Genomic DNA, 18,297 nt, shown 5'->3' on the forward strand with positions numbered 1-18,297 from the left:
GAAACCAGGGACTGATCGCAGATGGTAAATAACGGAAGGAAGAGTTCATCCCGGAAAAGCTTCCAGTATTTATGCGGTATTGGGTCTAGAGGTGATCCCGACGACACACTATTGGCCAAGGAGCAAAATTCCTCAAAAGTTGGAGAAGGGAAACAGTCCAACTTAGCACTGCTGGAGGTACAGCCTATGATAGGCCCGGCGTGCGTTTCCGTGCGGCTCTCAGGATTACCACCAGGAGTTGTGCCAAGATTGTTCAAAATGGCTGCGATTTTATCCTCAAAGGCCTGTGCCAGTGAGTCGCACAGGGACTGAGATGCGATGATGGTATTAGTCGCACTGACAGGGCATGACAGATCCTATAATTGTTTGAAACGTAACTAAGCCTAGGTTGGCGACGATTATATCGAATGAGTGTCAAGCAATGTGTGTGGGATTTGTAACAATGTGTTGTAGGTTGTGTGTGCATAGTCCAGTGAGGATGGTTCTGAGGTGTGGCATATTCGGCCTGTCAAACCATATAATGAGGTAATTCGAGATGGAGATTCTCCAAAACATATTTATTCTAATTTTGAAAGGAGATTTCTTGATTCTCGAAGATGCTTATCTACATGTGCCATCATCAACCATCAAAGAATCCTGAAGTTTTGCCTTTGGGGTTGCTACTTTCAGCTACAGGTTCTATCTTTCGAGATAAAATCGGCACCAATAGTGTCCAAAAAGATGACTTCGCTGGCGACCCTAATATACCTCGAAAGCTGGAGAATTTACAACTACTTGGACAACTGGTTGCTCCAAGCAGCATCGAAGACGGAAGCACTTCTGGGATGGGAAACCATTCAGGAGGGACTGCAAGAATATTGACTTTTGATAAATATATAAAAATGATAGATTATTCCAGCACATAGTGTTCACTAGAGCACAATTCCAGACCGATTTTGGAATAGTCTCCCTCATTACGGAGAGGGCTGTGATTGAGACATATGGTGACAAGTTATGAACTGGAGGACGTAAGGATAAAGCCCATGCAACTTACTGGTAACCTTCAGTCTGTTGCACCCTTGCTACAGTCATTACAACCCGTCCTTTCTCCCTGTGATTATCAGTAACTAATCGAGTCATTTACCTTAATTGTCATGGACCCAGTGGCGTCACTAGGGGGGTGCGGGGGGTGCGGACCGCACCGGGTGACACCCTCACATGGGGGTGACACCATGCTGCTCCCCGGCGCTGTAGACTTACTACAGCAGCTGGCTCCGTCAGATAGTTAACAGTTAAATCTGTCTCTCCTCTCAGAGTCCATGAGGTGCTACAATGTTGCAATCTGCTGCGACGGACCCGGCGCACCCCGGGCCCTCGGCGCGGTTGTCAATCACTGAAGACTTCCTGCCCTTGGCTCAACAGAGCAGAGGCGAGGAGAGATTATTGGATGTTGGGACCTCAATTCCGGTTGCCTCCAGAACACAGGAAGTCATTAGAAGTGGCAGGGAACTGGAGAGAGGCAGAGAGTCAAGCTTCTGCTGCCTCGGGGCCTAGGGTGCGTTTAAAAATGTAATTATTACCTCGGCGCCCCACACCTGTCCATGACTGACTCTCAGCATGGGCCGCCCGCGCATCAGGCAGTGTAAACATCCATATTGCAGCAGTGGGAGACTGGAGACCCCCCTGCAGCTCAGTGACGTGATTCCGAGACGAGCGAATGAGAGATAGAAGTAAGTAATGGCCAGGTCTAAGCGGCGCTATTACTAGTAGAACCTTGAAGTGTGTCGTTTCCTCCACTCTGCCTTAATGCACTTAGCAGATGAAAGTATGTGGACAGTGAGGATACGGGCCTCCTTTGTAGTGTACGCACCTCAAGCTGCCTAAGCAATGACCCCACTGCCCCTGAGACCATTAGAGCCCTTTCAAAGGGTCCACTTGCACTTGGCCCGTGTACGCATCTTTGCAGTGTCTCGCACTTAGCCCTGCGGGTAGTGGAACACCCTCAAAGTGCCCACGTGACTAGGTACTCGGCAGGGCCTTTTATGATACAACCCCATGTGCAGGATGGCGTTATCTATAAGCTCCACAGCTCCTTCCTTAACACCAGAGCCCTTTCTTGGTCCCTCCAGACAAGTTCTGCAGACACACCCATCTTGGTCCGTGTATGCCGAGGGCAGAGAGAGAAATGGAGCTAGAGGGAGTAAGACAGAGAGGGAGACAGAGGGAGCTAGAGGCAGTAAGACAGAGAGAGAGGGAGCTAGACAGAGAGAGGGAGATAGAGGGAGTAAGATAGAGAGAAAGGGAGCTGGAGGAAGCAAGACAGAGAGAGAGGGAGCTAGAGGGAATAAGAGAGAGGGAGCTAGAGGGAGCAAGACAGAGAAAGAGGGAGCTAGAGGGAGTAAGACAGAGAGAGGGAGCTAGAGGGAGTAAGACAGAGAGAGGGAGCTAGAGGGAGTAAGACAGACAGAGAGGCAGAAAGAGGGAGCTAGAGGGAGTAAGACAGAGAGAGAGAGAAGGAGCTAGACAGAGGGAGAGGGAGCTAGAGGGAGTAAGACAGAGAGAAAGGGAGCTAGAGCGAGCAAGACAGAGAGAGAGGGAGCTAGAGGGAGTAAGAGAGAGAGAGAGGGAGCAAGACAGAGAGAGGGAGCTAGAGGGACTAAGACGGAGAGAGAGGGAGCTAGAGGGAGTAAGACAGAGAGAGAGGGAGCTAGACAGAGCAAGACAGAGAGAGGTAGCTAGAGGGAGCAAGACAGAGGGAGCTAGAGGGAGTAAGAGAGAGGGAGCTAGAGGGAGTAAGACAGAGAGAGAGGGAGCTAGAGGGAGTGAGACAGAGCGAGAGGGAGCTAGAGGGAGTAAGACAGAGAGAGAGGAAGACAGGGAGCTAGAGGGAGTAAGAGAGAGAGGGAGCTAGAGGGAGCAAGACAGAGAGAGGGAGCTAGAGGGACTAAGACGGAGAGAGAGGGAGCTAGAGGGAGTAAGACAGAGAGAGAGGGAGCTAGACAGAGCAAGACAGAGAGAGGTAGCTAGAGGGAGCAAGACAGAGGGAGCTAGAGGGAGTAAGAGAGAGGGAGCTAGAGGGAGTAAGACAGAGAGAGAGGGAGCTAGAGGGAGTGAGACAGAGCGAGAGGGAGCTAGAGGGAGTAAGACAGAGAGAGAGAGGGAGACAGGGAGCTAGAGGGAGTAAAACAGAGAGATGGAGCTAGAATGAGCAAGACAGAGAGAGGGAGCTAGAGGGAGTAAGACAGAGGGAGAGGGAGCTAGAGGGAGTAAGACAGAGAGAGAGGGGGCTAGAGGGAGTAAGACAGAGAGAGAGGGAGACAGAGGGAGCTAGAGGGAGTAAAACAGAGAGGGAGCTAGAGGGAGCAAGACAGAGGGAGTGAGAGGGAGCAAGAGAGAGGGAGCTAGAGGGAGTAAGACAGAAAGAGAGTGAGACAGAGGGAGCTAGAGGGAGCAAGAGAGAGGGAGAAGGAGACTGAGGGAGTAAGAGAGAGAGAGGGAGCAAGACAGAGTGAGAGGGAGCTAGAGGGAGTAAGACAGAGAGAGAGAGCTAGAGGGAGCTAGAGCGAGCAAGACAGAGAGAGAGGGAGCTAGAGGGAGTAAGAGAGAGAGAGGGAGCTAGAGGGAGCAAGACAGAGAGGGAGCTAGAGGGACTAAGACGGAGAGAGAGGGAGCTAGAGGGAGTAAGACAGAGAGAGAGGGAGCTAGATGGAGCAAGACAGAGAGAGGTAGCTAGAGGGAGTAAGAGAGAGGGAGCTAGAGGGAGTAAGACAGAGAGAGAGGGAGCTAAGGGAGTAAGACAGAGAGAGAGGGAGCTAGAGGGAGTAAGACAGAGAGGGAGACAGAGAGAGCTAGAGGGAGTAAGACAGGGAGAGAGGGAGCTAGACAGAGAGAGGGAGCTAGAGGGATTAAGATAGAGAGAGAGAGGGAGCTAGAGGGAGCAAGACAGAGGGAGAGGGAGCTAGAGGGAGTAAGACAGAGAGAGAGGGAGGTAGAGGGAGTAAGACAGAGAGAGAGGGAGGTAGAGGGAGTAAGACAGAGAGAGAGGGAGTAAGACAGAGAGGAAGACAGAGGGAGCTAGAGGGAGCAAGACAGAGAGAGAGGGAGCTAGACAGAGAGAGGGAGTAAGAGAGAGAGAGGGAGCAAGCCAGAGTGAAAGGGAGCTAGAGGGAGGAAGACAGAGAGAGAGAGCTAGAGGGAGCAAAACAGAGAGAGAGGGGGCTAGAGGGAGTAAGAGAGAGAGAAGGAGCTAGAGGGAGTAAGAGAGAGGGGGCTAGAGGGAGTAAGACAGAGAGAGGAAGTTAGAGGGAGTAAGACAGAGAGAGGGAGCTAGAGGGAGCAAGACAGAGAGAGAGAGGGAGCTAGAGGGAGTAAAACAGAGAGAGGGAGCTAGAGGGAGCAAGACAGAGAGAGAGGGAGCTAGAGGGAGTAAAAGAGAGAGAAGGAGCTAGAGGGAGTAAGAGAGAGAGCAGGAGCTAGAGGGAGTAAGACAGAGAGAGGGAGCTAGAAGCAGCAAGAGGGGGAGAGAGGGAGCTAGAGGGGGCAAGACAGAGAGGGAGCTAGAGGGAGTAAGACAGAGGGAGAGGGAGCTAGAGGGAGTAAGACAGAGAGAGAGAGGGAGCTAGAGGGAGTAAGACCGAGAGGGAGCTAGAGAGGGAGCTAGACAGAGAGAGGGAGCTAGAGGGAGTAAGACAGAGAGAGGGAGCTAGAGGGAGTAAGACAGAGAGAGAGGGAGCTAGAGAGGGAGCTAGAGGGAGTAAGACCGTACCTAGCGCCGTACATTTCCGACAGAGGTGGTCCATGCGGTAAGTTGTGAGGGGGTGACACCATGAGTTACCGCACCGGGTGACACCAACCCCAGTGACGCCACTGCATGGACCTAAAAGCAGAAGCATGCACAAATACTGCTGATTAAAACGCGGAAGTAACGCAAAACTTGAGGGCATTTGACAGCTTTGTACCCTCGAAAAAACGTTTTAAATAAACACAGGAAAATGTTCACAAAAACAGTGGACATGTTGGGCAACCCAATGTGCGGAGAAGAGCTTGAAGTGACTGCGAATACAAAACAATAATTCAGTCGTGAATCGTCGGTAGGGAAAAGGCTGCATGAACTATTAATTTGACAAATCTTATTAACTTAAATCTTACGTGAAAAGTGGATTACCTTTTCTGAATCCCGTGGAGCCATGTCTTTCTTCGATTTCATTACAAGTGACCCGTAAGGTCTGCTCAAAGCGTAAGGATCAACACGAGGAACTCCCGAACAGGTGGGCCAGTCAGCTCTCACTGTGCCACTGCCAACGGAGAGCGGGGGAATTGAGCCAAAAGATACACCACGCTTCGCAATGAGGCTCCGAATTGTAAACCGTAACCACTCTCACAGATCCGTCAATACTACGGCTCGAAATGTTATCACGTTTGTTCTTGCAACAAATGCGCATGTTCAAAGTAGAGACACTACTTACTTAGGCTCGCGCAAAGAACCGTGGGCGTCCTTCCCTTTGAGCCCTTCTAGAATGATGCAGCCTCTCCTCGGATACTTGTAGCATTTATCAACATACACTCGTAGTATTTATCAATCTAAACTTTAAACCGTAAGTATGTGCTTTCTGTAAACATTATTTGAACCAAAAAGCACAAAGAAGAGTAATGTATGTCCATTAAGAGTATAGGAAGTGAGAAATGTCATGTAATTAGTATATGTGCCTTGAGCATGCGCAGTACAAACGTTTTTGATCCTTCTAGGGAAGATTAGTGTCTCCTGTTTTGGGCATGTGTTCTCGAAGTATAAACTGACACCACACGTTGTTCACATCACACATAGGAAGCAGTCTGTTTTGGAGGTCTAAGTGAACACCGTAGTCTTTCCAGGTGTTTACTCAGTTTGCTTTTAACAACGTATCGCTTCAACAGTAATCTAGCGAGAAATGTCTTGCCAGGATTCATCTGAGGTAAGTCGTCACCTGAACACAACCAGTGTTTCTGGGGCGCCTACTATTGAACTCTTCTCCCTTTTCACGAGGTGGAATTAATTTATGAACTGCTCTACGCCTTAGTAGTTGACGTTGGTTTGTCGGAGATTCATAACTCATGGTCACTTCTAAGGAAAGTAACGTTGTGTCAAGTAAAACTATTAGCGACGCATACATCATCTGGGATGACGTTTAATGGGCGCGAGTCAGAGGGGAGATGCTTATAGGAATTTTTCTCATGTGAGTGTAGGAGAGGTCTCAAAGTGATGAGGTTATGTCCCGAGTATTACTAAATGGTGAATGACACGGATATTAAAAAGTGCATTCACAGGGTAGGTCTTCAGCAGTCGACAGTTGTAGTTTGGTTAGTATAAGGAGAAGGATCAGTTAGACTCTGTCAGCTAGGTTTGAAAATCCAAACTCTCCAGGTTGCAATAACCTTTACTGGAATACCAAATTAAAATGCAACAATTGTAATATATGTAAAAGTTTGAGGTTCTGTAGATGCGTTCTTCAGACTTCGTGGCACGGTCATCGTTTCACAAATAACTTACTAAACCACTAACAATTTCTACTAATAAAATCACTTTATTGCTCAAGACCAGTGCTTTAAATGGAAAAAAATAAGTGCAGGTACTCACCAAATGGAGCAGTGGGCGGAGTTTAGGGTGGGCACAAGGGCGGTGCTAAGGCAGAACAAGGGGCGGGGTTAGATTTTTTACCATGCCAAAATTGTATGCAAGAAATCTGCATGCATTGTTAGAATGTGGGATGTATCTGTCCAATAGTTTTTTTTTAACGATATGACACCGTGAACGCTGGCCACATAACCTTCCCCACCCTCATCCATCTTGTTTCTTCTCTCATCCACCTCTCCCCATCCTGTTTCTTCTACCCCCACTCACTACCATTCCTCCCATTTTTGCTTCTGGCTGCTTCATAAAGCTTCTTTAGAACGGTCCCATTACATGACCTGTTGGCTTTTCCAATGCTTGTTTTACTTCTTATTCCCAATTCAGTTTATTTGTTTTTATGCCAACTCAATAACCCATTTATCTTCGCTGTTAAAACGTTGCACACTCCAATTTCCTTCAGGGTGGTAGGCAGATTTACCCACTTCTGCACTGTTAGAAGGTTTCAGTTTTAAGTAGCCTCCACTGTCACTTACTATGACTTTTGATAAACCATCCTTTCAGAAAACAGCATCCACATAGTCCACTTCAGCAAATATTTCCCATTTGCTTTGATTTCGTATTCAGTACATAAAAGTAGTACTTTTAAAAGGGAACCACTCGCACTTCCAAACGGTTTGAAATAAAGTTCGTAATGTGAAGCTTTCCAAAGAAATGAGGACAGTTTATGCATCAAACCTCAAGGTCTGAATACTAATGAGGTCATTGCATAAGGGATGTTTTGATAATCTAACTAAAAAGCATTCATTTTATCAACCGCCTAAGGATGACATGCGGCTTCAGCCTGCCTTAAATCGAACTGGTGCCCTACAGCCCACTGAGCCATCTGTCCAGTACACAAGTCTCTCCTGGAACATTTGCAAATCTGAGTTAGGGCCAGAGCTGACGTCTGTACAGGGGAACCAGGTGCCAATCTCCACATTTTACAATGGACTTACAGTCTGTCCAAGGTTAGTAAAATAGGGATGAGCAAGTTTGGTAATAAGATCCATTCTTATTCACCCATGCAAGTAGGTAATTCATATGCGTGGCGATGGTTAAAGCTTAGCAAACGTTCTTTTGTTTAGTCCTGAACTGTGCGTCCCACCCCACCCATTTGACTTTACAGACCCCTCTCAGGCCCACTGTGAAATATCAATGGAAGCGCTAATCACTCTGCAGACACACCCCTGCCCTGATGACTTTTATAGCAGCTCATGCTGTGTCCTGGTGACAAGAGCTCCTATGATTTATTCCGTGCAGCGCTTGTTAAAAGTGCTGCCAAGGTATCACTTGAAAGATGAAAGGAGCGCTGCCTGGGTTAAAGTCAAGTCCCCATGAGTACCGGTACTCTCTTCGTTCTTGAAAAAGTGACGGTACTCAAGGGGAGAAAATGAAAAGGTGCCGGTACTCAGTACCGGTGAGTACCGGCCCATTTAAAGCACTGCTCAAGACATAGTGATAGTTGTAACTAGTTGATGCATAAAAAATATAGATTTACTATTGTACTCATTTATTTGCATTATGTATCTTCTGACCGATACAAGTGAAAAATCGTGCCTTATTCAGAGGACAACTTATTTTTTCCTAAATTTTCATTTCTGAAGCACATATGAATCTAAACGGTTTTTGCTTGTGCTTTATATTGAACGACAAGACAAAAGCAACTAGGACTATCTCGTGTGATGTTAAAACAAAGAAAATGCGCATAACTCAATAACTAGGCTACTTGATGAAACATCTGGTGATTCAGATTGTATCTTTCAAAACAGTAAAAGCACACATCTTGTGTGCCACATTTACAATCCTACGGTTTTCTTTGACAGGCCTGTCTCTCCAGCCACTGCTTCAAGTCATAACTGCTAAACCTGTTCCAACGTCTCTGACGTACGGAGTCGAGATCTTGAGATGAAGACTGGATAAACATTCCGGCATATTATTACCTGAACCTGGCTTTAACCACCTTCCAAGCAGAGGATTTCTGGACTTAAACCCTTTCACAACCAGCTTTTAATGGAGCTATAAATTAATCTGGGAAAAATATCTCTCCCCTTATCGACAAGGCAGAGTTGTCCAAACGATCTCCTGCATGAATGATAATGGGTTCATATGATCTCCTCAAATTTCAAACAAACTTAGGGGACTTTTTGGTCTAAAATCTAAGCTCACACTGCTGAGACTTCGACTACGCAATTTTCTAATACATTTTAATTCCCCTGTTTGGAAGAGGTCAGCTGCTGAGATCTCACATTGGCTTTGTAACTATCCAAAGGAAGCCATTTGCCATATTGCCGGTACCTGTCCAGCTCTAATGGCGGAATGGAAAGGGTTGCTTAGACAGTACTTTATTGAAAACAGCAACATATGTGGCGCAAACAGTTACAGCCTGTCTCAAAGGGAAATTTCTGTGGATGTTCTGTTTAAAATTTCTTACGTTTATAGTGCACTGCAGAGTCAAAATGAGCAAAGACAGAGCTATAAAGGAGCTCCTTTTGACCGCATCAACATTAGCTACGGTGTCTCCTGCGCCCTTCTTAATTTAATTTGCAACCTCTTTGTTTCTAATTGATTTTTACATTGCCTTTTCTTTTTAATCCTTAAAGGTTATTCCTGAGGGCGTATCTTGCAATGATTTAAATTAATTGTGCAAATAAAAATTTACTTACTCCTTAGGCCACTTATTTTTATTCCTGTGTCGCATGGTAGCAGATCCAAAGTAAACAAATAAGCCTTATTCCTCCGGACCAAGCTCACTAGCATAGTAATTATGTTTTATCTCTGTGGTTGTTATTTTGGTGGTTTTTAGCATGCTAAACACTTTTCCTTATGTATTTTGAACTAATATAGTTATTTAATTGTAAGTTACCTTTTCCAGCATGATTAGAGTGATGAATTTTGAATTGAACACAAGCATATTGTTTTGTTTCCTTGAGGATTTGAATCCGTGTTCTAATCATAAATGAATTATATTGTTTATTCCTTTTAATTTTAAACGCACAAAGCACCTCTATCCTGAACATATGTCAAGCTAATATGTTTTATATTTTGAAGTTTAGTAGTTTAATACCTGGGGAAGAAAAAGTCAAGCACTAAGCACTTTATCACGAGTATCTTTTGCACTATCTTGAAATTAAGCTAAGGCACCATCTGGCCTTTTTAGAATATTAGTATTAGCAATCCTACCATGTGATGTTTACATTGTGTATTCCTTTTTATATACACTTTACATGACTTTGATCTTGGTTTACCTGAGTCCTTGAATTAGAAATGTTAGCATGTATGATTCATTCCGTAAATATCTTTTTCTTTTAACTGGGTCCTGGTTGATACGTGCCCAGGTGCGTTAAAAAAAAGAAAACAAAAAAGACTTTTTATAACAAAGGAATGAAGACTGTATAGACATATGTAAATGATGGATTTTATTGGAGGCTGTTTCAAAATTGGGAATTTTTTTTGTTTTGATGAAACAGTATATTTTAATTTACTGAACAATAAAGATTATTCATTCATTCACATCTTGTGTAATTTCTAAGTACGCAAGTGAATTGCGCTCCTCCTTTCTCCCCACTCAGTCTTCACGTTGAAACATTAGATATGCCACAAAACAATAACCTGAATTTGTCAAGAATGAATGGAATGTTTGTCTATATGTAACTCTCTATGTAGTGGAAACCTAGATGTAATGCAATGGAGCGCTGTACTGTAAATGAGAAAACAATATAAGTGGCCCAGATGGGTGAGAAGATGTAGGATGCACAGAAGAAGAGGTGGAAGGGAGACAGGAGTATAGGAAAGGTAGGGTGTTCCTATTAAACTAGTAAAAATGCCCAAACCAGGTTTTTTTTTTCTGGGTAATAACTGCCTTGCTGGATTTAACTCATCGGGTTGGCAAATCTCTGGAAAAACAACCCTAGTGTCAACGTTTCATGATCCACAGTAACAAATAATGTTACAAATTGGTGGAGAGTCCAAAAAAGAAAAACATAATAATACCATAGTATGATTATGGAGTGCCGCGAAACACGTTGGCTGTACAACATTTAAAAAAACCAATTATTACACTTGGTATAAATGGAAAATGACTCTTTTGAAATCTGAAATTGTTTGATTGTACTACATCAATAACATTTAAACTAACAACACCGAACCTTGGAAGTAATGTTACGTACTACGTGAAGATAAGAATTTGCAAAATGATAATGAAGAACTAATGAAATTTATATTGTATTGAGATGGTCAACAAAGAAATGTAATTGTTCTTTAATTAAACAGTGTAATTATGTGTTTTCTTTTTGGACTCTCCACTAGTTTGTAACATTTATTGTTACAGTGGTCATGAAATTCTGTTCCTAGTAGACTCGGGACCAATGACACAAAGGGTAATGTAGACTTAATGAAGGAGCTAGCAGGGAACAGAGTGCAGGAACCATGGGGGTGAGGGAAGTGAGGTGCTTCTCTAAGAATTCAACAGCAGAGAGGTTATATTTTGAGAAGGTGTTCCTTGAAAACACAAGTCTTCAGCGCGATCCGGAAGTGGAGAATGGATGGGGACTTGCCAAATTTACCTAGAATAGAGTTATATACCACTGTTGCTTAGCAAGAAAAGCTTTGGTGTCTTATTTTTCCTTTTTACCTTCTCTAATTTCTACCATATTCTTATGGCAATGGCTTGCAAATTGAATTGCCCTCAGTGCTTACAATTTAGGAGGCATAGATGCACAAACGACTAAATAAAAGGTAAATTAGCTTTTTTTCTGAAAGTGGGGTCTTTAGCTGTATTGCAGAAGGTCCTTGTGTTCCAAAGACAACTTTTAAGGGGTAGGGCACATAGTCTCTAGTGGAGTAGTACTGAATTTTGTTGCTGATGTACTTAACATGCTATACTTGTGTGTCAGGTAGAGGATCTAGTGAAAACGGGCAGTAGGTTGTTGGCTTTAGAGTTGGTGAGATAGTTTCCTAGGACTCCATTGCAGAAAATATTCTCACTGTGTTATTATGGACTACTTGGTAATTGGAAATGTTATATTAAGGCAGGTTTAGTTGATCAGGTTGGCATAGGGCAGTTATAAGTTGAAGGTAGTTCTCAATACTACCAGATGAACATGAGATGGTATAAACAGGGCAATACACTGAAAAAGAAGGAGATAGCTTTATGTGATGAAACAGCAAAATGCCGTTCTCTGTGGACTTAGCTGTTCTGACAATAGTGGTTTTTGAACCTATGGAGAGATGCCCACTTAGCTGCTTGGCAGATGTCTAGGATAATCACACCATATGCTAACAGCTTTGTCCCTGATGGAATGGGCATGCAGTCCTTCCAAAGGCTGCTTCGTCACCAGAGTATAATGGATCTTAATGCAGAGCACCATCCAGCGCAAGATGATATGATTTTGCACACCCTTGACTTTTTGGGCTCCTGCGAACCCCAGAAAAAATTGATCGTCCACCCGGTGGTCTTTGGTACTATCGATGTAGAAGCTGAGGGCTCTCTTAAGGGTCCAAACAATTGATCCTCTCCTCATCCTTGGAGGGGTGAGGTGGCAATTAGAATGCCGGCAGGGTGATAGACTGGCCAATGTTGAACAGCATCACAACTTTTGGGAGAAAGGACGCCCTAGTACCCAGAACCATCTTATTGGTTAAGAAGGTGGTGAATGAAGTATGAACACACAATCTGAAGCTCACTCATAGCTGTGCTGAAGAGAAGGCGACTTGGAACTGATTTGATGGTGAGAAGACATAAAAGACAACTGTGGAGCGGCAGAATGGAGAACACATCAGATACTTGAGGACAAGATTGAGATCCCATTGGGGCATCACAAATGGAGATGGAGGAAACATATGTTACAACACTATGAAAAAATGCATCACAACAGATGATTTAAAGAAAGAGGGCAGATCAGGCAACCGTAAGAAGGCTGAGACGACCAAAAGATAACCTTTAATTGTGCACAGATTAAGGCTTTGCTGGACAAGAAACAACCCAAATGATAAAAGATCAGACAGTTTGACCTGGAAGAGTTTCATCTGGTGAGTGCTGCACCAAAGCACATATTTGTGACAACGATAGGCGTATACAGCTTTTGTCTAGGGACACCTGGCTGCCATGATGACTTCAACCACCTCTGGAGGAAGGCTAAAGGTGTTCAGCTGTCGCTGTTCAATCTTCACTCAAAGGTGACGATTGAAAAGGCAAGAGAACCTGACCATTCTGCTGCGACAGCAGATCCTCTCGGAGGGGCAGCCTTATCACAGGACAGATGTTCAAGCCCAGGTGTTCTGGATGCCATACTCCATGTGCCCAGTCCATAGCCACTAGGATGACTTGGGCCGGTCTGTCCTGATCTTCTTGAGAACATAGGGCAGGAACAGTAGTGACGGAAAGGCATACAGGAGTCTTGAGTTTCCCATGAGGCGGAACACTTCTCAGAGCAAGAGATGCCTTGGAAACTCCAATGTGCAGACATTGTGTTGTTTCATAACCAGCTGTGGAATCTGTTCTGATGTCAGCTGACTTTGCTAGCAGGAACAGGACCATTGAATGATGTGAAGGAGCGGAACTCTACTTCATCATCTAATGACAAGCATAAGGAGTTGAAACGTGATGAAGACCAGCCTCAAGCATTTTGTCTTGACTCCAGAACTGGAGAGGGATTGGGAATGACTTTCAACTTGGAGTGGACATTGGAGCAGTCACAGCGCTGTACCTCCTTGTGCTTGGTGATGTAAAGTGGTGCCTCCCGTTCACTAAATCATTCAGGTACTCATCGCACAGTCCCCGGAGGTCTTGGAGTGGTGACCCTACCCAAACACAACAAGCAAACCTGGTGGGGATTTGTCACAGACATCTGTTTGTAAAAAGTCCTTACAGGGCTTAAAACCTGTCGATTTAGCAGGTGACATCCCTTACCCACTGTGGAATAATTTGGCGTAAAATTCACTATCTGAGAGATGAGAGAAGCTCCAGATCCACATCTAAGGGAACAGAAAGAAAGAAACTGACATGATGCACAGGTGAGGTGCCTATACATGGCCCGCATGCCATTCCGGAGCAGAACAGCGTCTGTGTGGATCCGTACAGTGCCTCTTTCTGGAGCACCACGGTACTACAAAAAAGGTTCCGTATCCAGTCTGATGCCTAGGGAATAGCCAGAAGGCGAGGAATCTGTGGCTAGAAGTCTCTTTCAGAAATGCTGAAACACTTAATCAATACGGCCACAGATAATTTTTTGGCTCTCAGATAACAGAGACCCGCCTGTAGTCGATAAGAGATAAAGAATTTAGGTTCATACATCAAACAGCCGAACAATACCTCAATTGACATAGATTTTACAGGTATTAGCTTTAGAGAGCAGAGCTATCCCCAGAGTTACACATATCTTACAAGCATTTTTTGAGAAACTTTATTACATATTTCGTTGCTCATACATTTGATTAGTGTTTCAAATATTTACTGTAACCAGGCTCACAGAACAAAGTCATTACAAAAAGGAAAACGTGGGGATTATTCCATTATTAGTACTGTATCAAATTAAGTAGTACACCTGTGTACATTATATCTAAAAGTTAAGATTTTATCAGATAATCATCTCTAAATAGGACTTATTTGCACCACAAAAATTGTGTAATATGTTATTTCACGGCAGTCTGAATTGTGTCTAGTGTAGTAAATCATCTTGCACTCCCATCATCGATGAATCCGAGCTTTTAAACAAGCGTAGTCATGTTTATACCAACTTTTCCCCATCAAACTTTAAATTGTCTAATCTTGTGTATATTTAATAGATTCATAAACAATATCATTCAATTGTTGCATTTTAATTAAGGTCATAAGTCCTGGCCTAGTATAACTCCGTTAGTCTTGAGTACAAACATCGCAAAACAGAGTGCATAGGTGCTGTACAAGCTTGGAGCATGTTGGACAATATCCCCGTGTCACTTTTAGGTTTAGTCTGCACAGCTCTTGCAAAATCTCTTGTATTTAAAAATAAACCTTGGAAGGGGCTTAGAACCCGCCTATTACTTGTCTTTACTTACCATTGGTTGGCCCCAGCCCTTTATTTACCATTGGCTGGCTCTCGTGGGCTTCCACGCCACTCTCATTTCCTTGCTGGTTAGCACCTCTTCCTTTCTTCTGTCGTCATGCCGGGGCCTGCACCAAGTACTGCTTCCACTGGCCACAGACTTCAGCAGCTATTCCTTTTTTCATCTTCTTCACCCCGCACTATCCATTGCATTCCCATGGTTGTTTGCCCGACCTCCTCCCATGGTGTTTAATCATCCGCCCTCCTCCAATGCCTGTAGTCTCATTAACTAATGTTAATGCAGATCACTCGGAATAACATTTGCACCTTTTATAACTTCGCGACGCGGAATACAATGAGCCACCCTCGACTGGAGATCCAATCCTTCCTGTCCGGCAAAACCCAGAGGCTTCAACTCCCTCCCTTCCTTTCCAAACCCACAGAAATCAACTGCGGAGTACCCCAGGGATCATCACTCAGCCTCACGCTCTTCAACATTTACATGAACCCCCCCCCCCCCCTCGCCGCCATCGTCGGACAACACAGGCTCAACATCGTATCCTACGCCATTGACACCCAGCTCATCCTCTCACTAACGAAGAACCCCGAAGACACCTGACTGCTTCCAAGAAGGAATGAAGAATGTGGCAGCCCGGATGAAATACCACTGCCTGAATCTCAACTCATACAAGTCCGAGGTCCTCATCCTCGGACCCTGCAACTCCGCCTAGGACAACACCTGGTGGCCTGCCACCCTCGGGAGCCCCACCCACCCCTACAGACCACGGCCAGAACCTCGGCATAATCCATGACTCCTCCCTCTCCAAGAACTGCTAGATCAGCGCAGTCGCCTCCACTAGTTTCAATTGCCTTCGCATCCTCTGCAAGACCTTCAAATGGATCCCCCAAGACTGCAGAAGGACCGTCACCCACGCACTCATAACCAGCAGACTGGACCACGCAAATGTCCTCTATCCCAGAATCAGCAAAACTCTTCTACACAAACTCCAAACCTTCCAGAACTCTGCAGCCAGACTCGTCCTCGGGACAACCTGTCACAAGCACATGACCCAACACCTACGAAGTCTCCACTGGCTCCCCGTCAAGAAGAGGGTCACCTTCAAACTCCTCACCCACACCTACAAATCCCTCAACAACATCGAACCCAAATACCTCAACGAGAGTGCATCCTCCCACGTACCCAAGAGGAACTCCGCTCTGCTGACCTCGCCCTGGCACAGGTCCCCCGCGTCCGCAGAAACATAATCGGGAGGAGAGCTTTCTCCTACATCGCAGCCCAAACCTGGAGCGAGCTCCTGGTGAACTCAGGCGCTCCCCGACCCAGCACACATTCAGGAAAGACCTCAAGACCTGGCTCTTCGACTGATGCGGAGCCGCCCCTCAAAGCGCATAGAGACCCTCACAGGTGAGTACTGCACAATATAAACCCCTGATTGATTGATATCATTTATGGTTTTATTGAGACCTTGTAAGGTATTTGTGCTGTCTTTTATTAAACATCGTAATTATTTATGATGTGCAACTGTATGAATTTTTCAGTTTTTAAAAACAACCTATTGTCGCTGTTGAAACTTGCAATGTGTTGTACGCACTGAAACTATGGATCATATCAGCCACATTACACTAAAAGGAAAGATCACAGTTCTCTATCGCTCTCTTGCAGAACTTTAGGGGAAGTGGCGCACCACTGCAATGTTGCTACAGTTTTTAGGTTAAAGGGGGTGAAGATAGGCCTCGCTTTTTGTCTACAGGTGACTCATCGGTTTAAAAGGTGACAGGTACGTTATGAAATTTTACAGGAGAAAACCTGTTTTCAGCTTTGCTGCAACATTAACGCAAGGGTGATATGGAACCTCAGTCAGCCCCTGTAGTAGCTCACACTCACCTTGGCCTTGCATTTCTATTGGAAGGTGGCAGTAGTGGACTGTGGTAGCAAAAAAGGTGTGAAAACTTCTGAAGCAAATAAATTTTTTATTAACTTATGCTGTGCAAAAACCTTTGACATCCACATGGAGAGTCTCGTTCTCAAACAGGTGCGATTTGTACACAGAGCCTGGCAGACACTATCAGAAATTTACTGCTATACATATCCTCGTATGATTGGAACATATGGCTTAAAGAAAAAAAATGCCTTGACGTGGTCAAATCTGGCCGCGTCATAGCACATTTTTTCACTTTAAGCCATGTTATACAGGTCAACTGACGTGCAACATGTCAAAAAACATTAACAAAGCCAATAGATTTTGCATAGGCAAAAATATTGGCGTTGCCAATGCTTGTTTAAGACATTGTAGTGTCCCTAGGGTCAATACTTCCTGTGGTTATTAAAAGATAAAGTGCATAATGTGCTTTTCAAACTTAGAACATAATGGACAATTACACAGGATCATATTTTTGGACAGAAGAATGTCTCTAAGTCTCTAAGGTGCATAGAAATACAAATGTGTGTGTGTTGTACATGTATTTCTTTACTAAACTACAGTGACACTGTTAGACCATCTACCCGTGTTTTACAAACCACAATTTATTAATCTGCATACCGTTCTGCTTCAAATATGAATTTCACTATACTTATATGTTTGCCACCCATACACACATAGAACTAACATGAAGGCCAAATAATAAAATCAGCCAAAAAATGTTAGAAGTTATAATGTCTTCAGTCTCTATTTTGTTTTACCTTATGGTGTTACTGAGCAGTTGCTTAACAATTTCCTGATTACAACACAGGTATCTTTCCACGATGTGTCTGACTATTTCTCTGAAGAGGAGTGGAAGCTCTTACATGACTGGCAGAAGAATCTTTATAAAAATGTGATGAAGGAAATTCACCACGCCCTGATCTCACTAGGTACAGTTTCACTCTCTTTATTTGCAGGTATTGTCATATGTGAGATGCTTGGCTTTACTTTTCTCTGTTTACAATGTATTTATATTTTATGCTTGTTTCCTTTTACCGTAAAGCTGGGTGTACATAATGTAACTATATAAATAAGCAATAAATTCCACAATTTATTTACCATCAAGCAGTCTTAGGGTGACGTTTAAATGAAAGCAGAGTATTGTCTTTTTATTAGACAAAACCCATAAATATTTGCAAGTGTGAGTTTTTCAAAAGAAGATATATATCTTATCTGAAACATTTTATCTATATTCTTGACTTAATCTTTATCATGAACAACAGATACAAATTGACAAGTTGCTGTACATCATTTGATAGCATTTGACAACTAAGGCAGCTGAATGACTGCTTCGATTATACGCTATATCTCATATTTCAAAGGTACGATTCTCTGACTCTCAGATTACCAACGTGGACATTCTATGCTTAGTTGACAGAATTTGATCATTAATGCAGCTGAATGACAGATCCTGTTTCGTGCTACTCCTCACATTTCAGATGTACAGTAATGTGAGCCCGAGATTAACACAATAGACCTTCTCTTACCTGTATTTAGAAGGAATGTTCCAGGTGCAGGTGAGAGTCAGGCATGCATGCACTTGTAGCAAACTCTTAAAATGACTTTGAGTACAACATAATTCTTTGCCACACAACCCAGGTGATGTGACAAGCCTAGTCCATAAAAGTTCTTCTTTGTTGTGCATTCTTCACAGAGCCTCCTGTGACAA

At 44.1% G+C, this 18,297-nt stretch overlaps 2 protein-coding genes across 4 annotated transcripts in view; one reads left to right on the plus strand and one right to left on the minus strand.

Annotated features, from left to right (window-relative positions):
- LOC147727719 (uncharacterized) overlaps positions 1 to 5,387 on the minus strand; it is a 154,603-nt gene extending 149,216 nt beyond the window's left edge. The window contains exon 1 of one of the 2 annotated variants that reach the window (XM_086961712.1): positions 5,144 to 5,387. In XM_086961712.1, coding sequence (XP_086817838.1) covers positions 5,144 to 5,185 — 42 coding nt within the window. In that variant the 5' untranslated portion in view covers positions 5,186 to 5,387. The remainder of the gene's footprint in view (positions 1 to 5,143) is intronic. The other variant, XM_086961711.1, reaches the window with a different exon arrangement.
- A 358-nt stretch (positions 5,388 to 5,745) lies between these two features.
- LOC147727720 (uncharacterized) overlaps positions 5,746 to 18,297 on the plus strand; it is a 155,724-nt gene continuing 143,172 nt past the window's right edge. The window contains exons 1-2 of one of the 2 annotated variants that reach the window (XM_086961715.1): positions 5,746 to 5,930; positions 17,398 to 17,518. In XM_086961715.1, coding sequence (XP_086817841.1) covers positions 5,907 to 5,930; positions 17,398 to 17,518 — 145 coding nt within the window. In that variant the 5' untranslated portion in view covers positions 5,746 to 5,906. Of the gene's footprint in view, positions 5,931 to 17,397; positions 17,546 to 18,297 lie in introns of both variants that reach the window. The other variant, XM_086961714.1, reaches the window with a different exon arrangement.

The sequence above is a fragment of the Lissotriton vulgaris genome, chromosome 3_1, assembly GCF_964263255.1.
Source record: "Lissotriton vulgaris chromosome 3_1, aLisVul1.2, whole genome shotgun sequence".
Taxonomy (NCBI): domain Eukaryota; kingdom Metazoa; phylum Chordata; class Amphibia; order Caudata; family Salamandridae; genus Lissotriton; species Lissotriton vulgaris.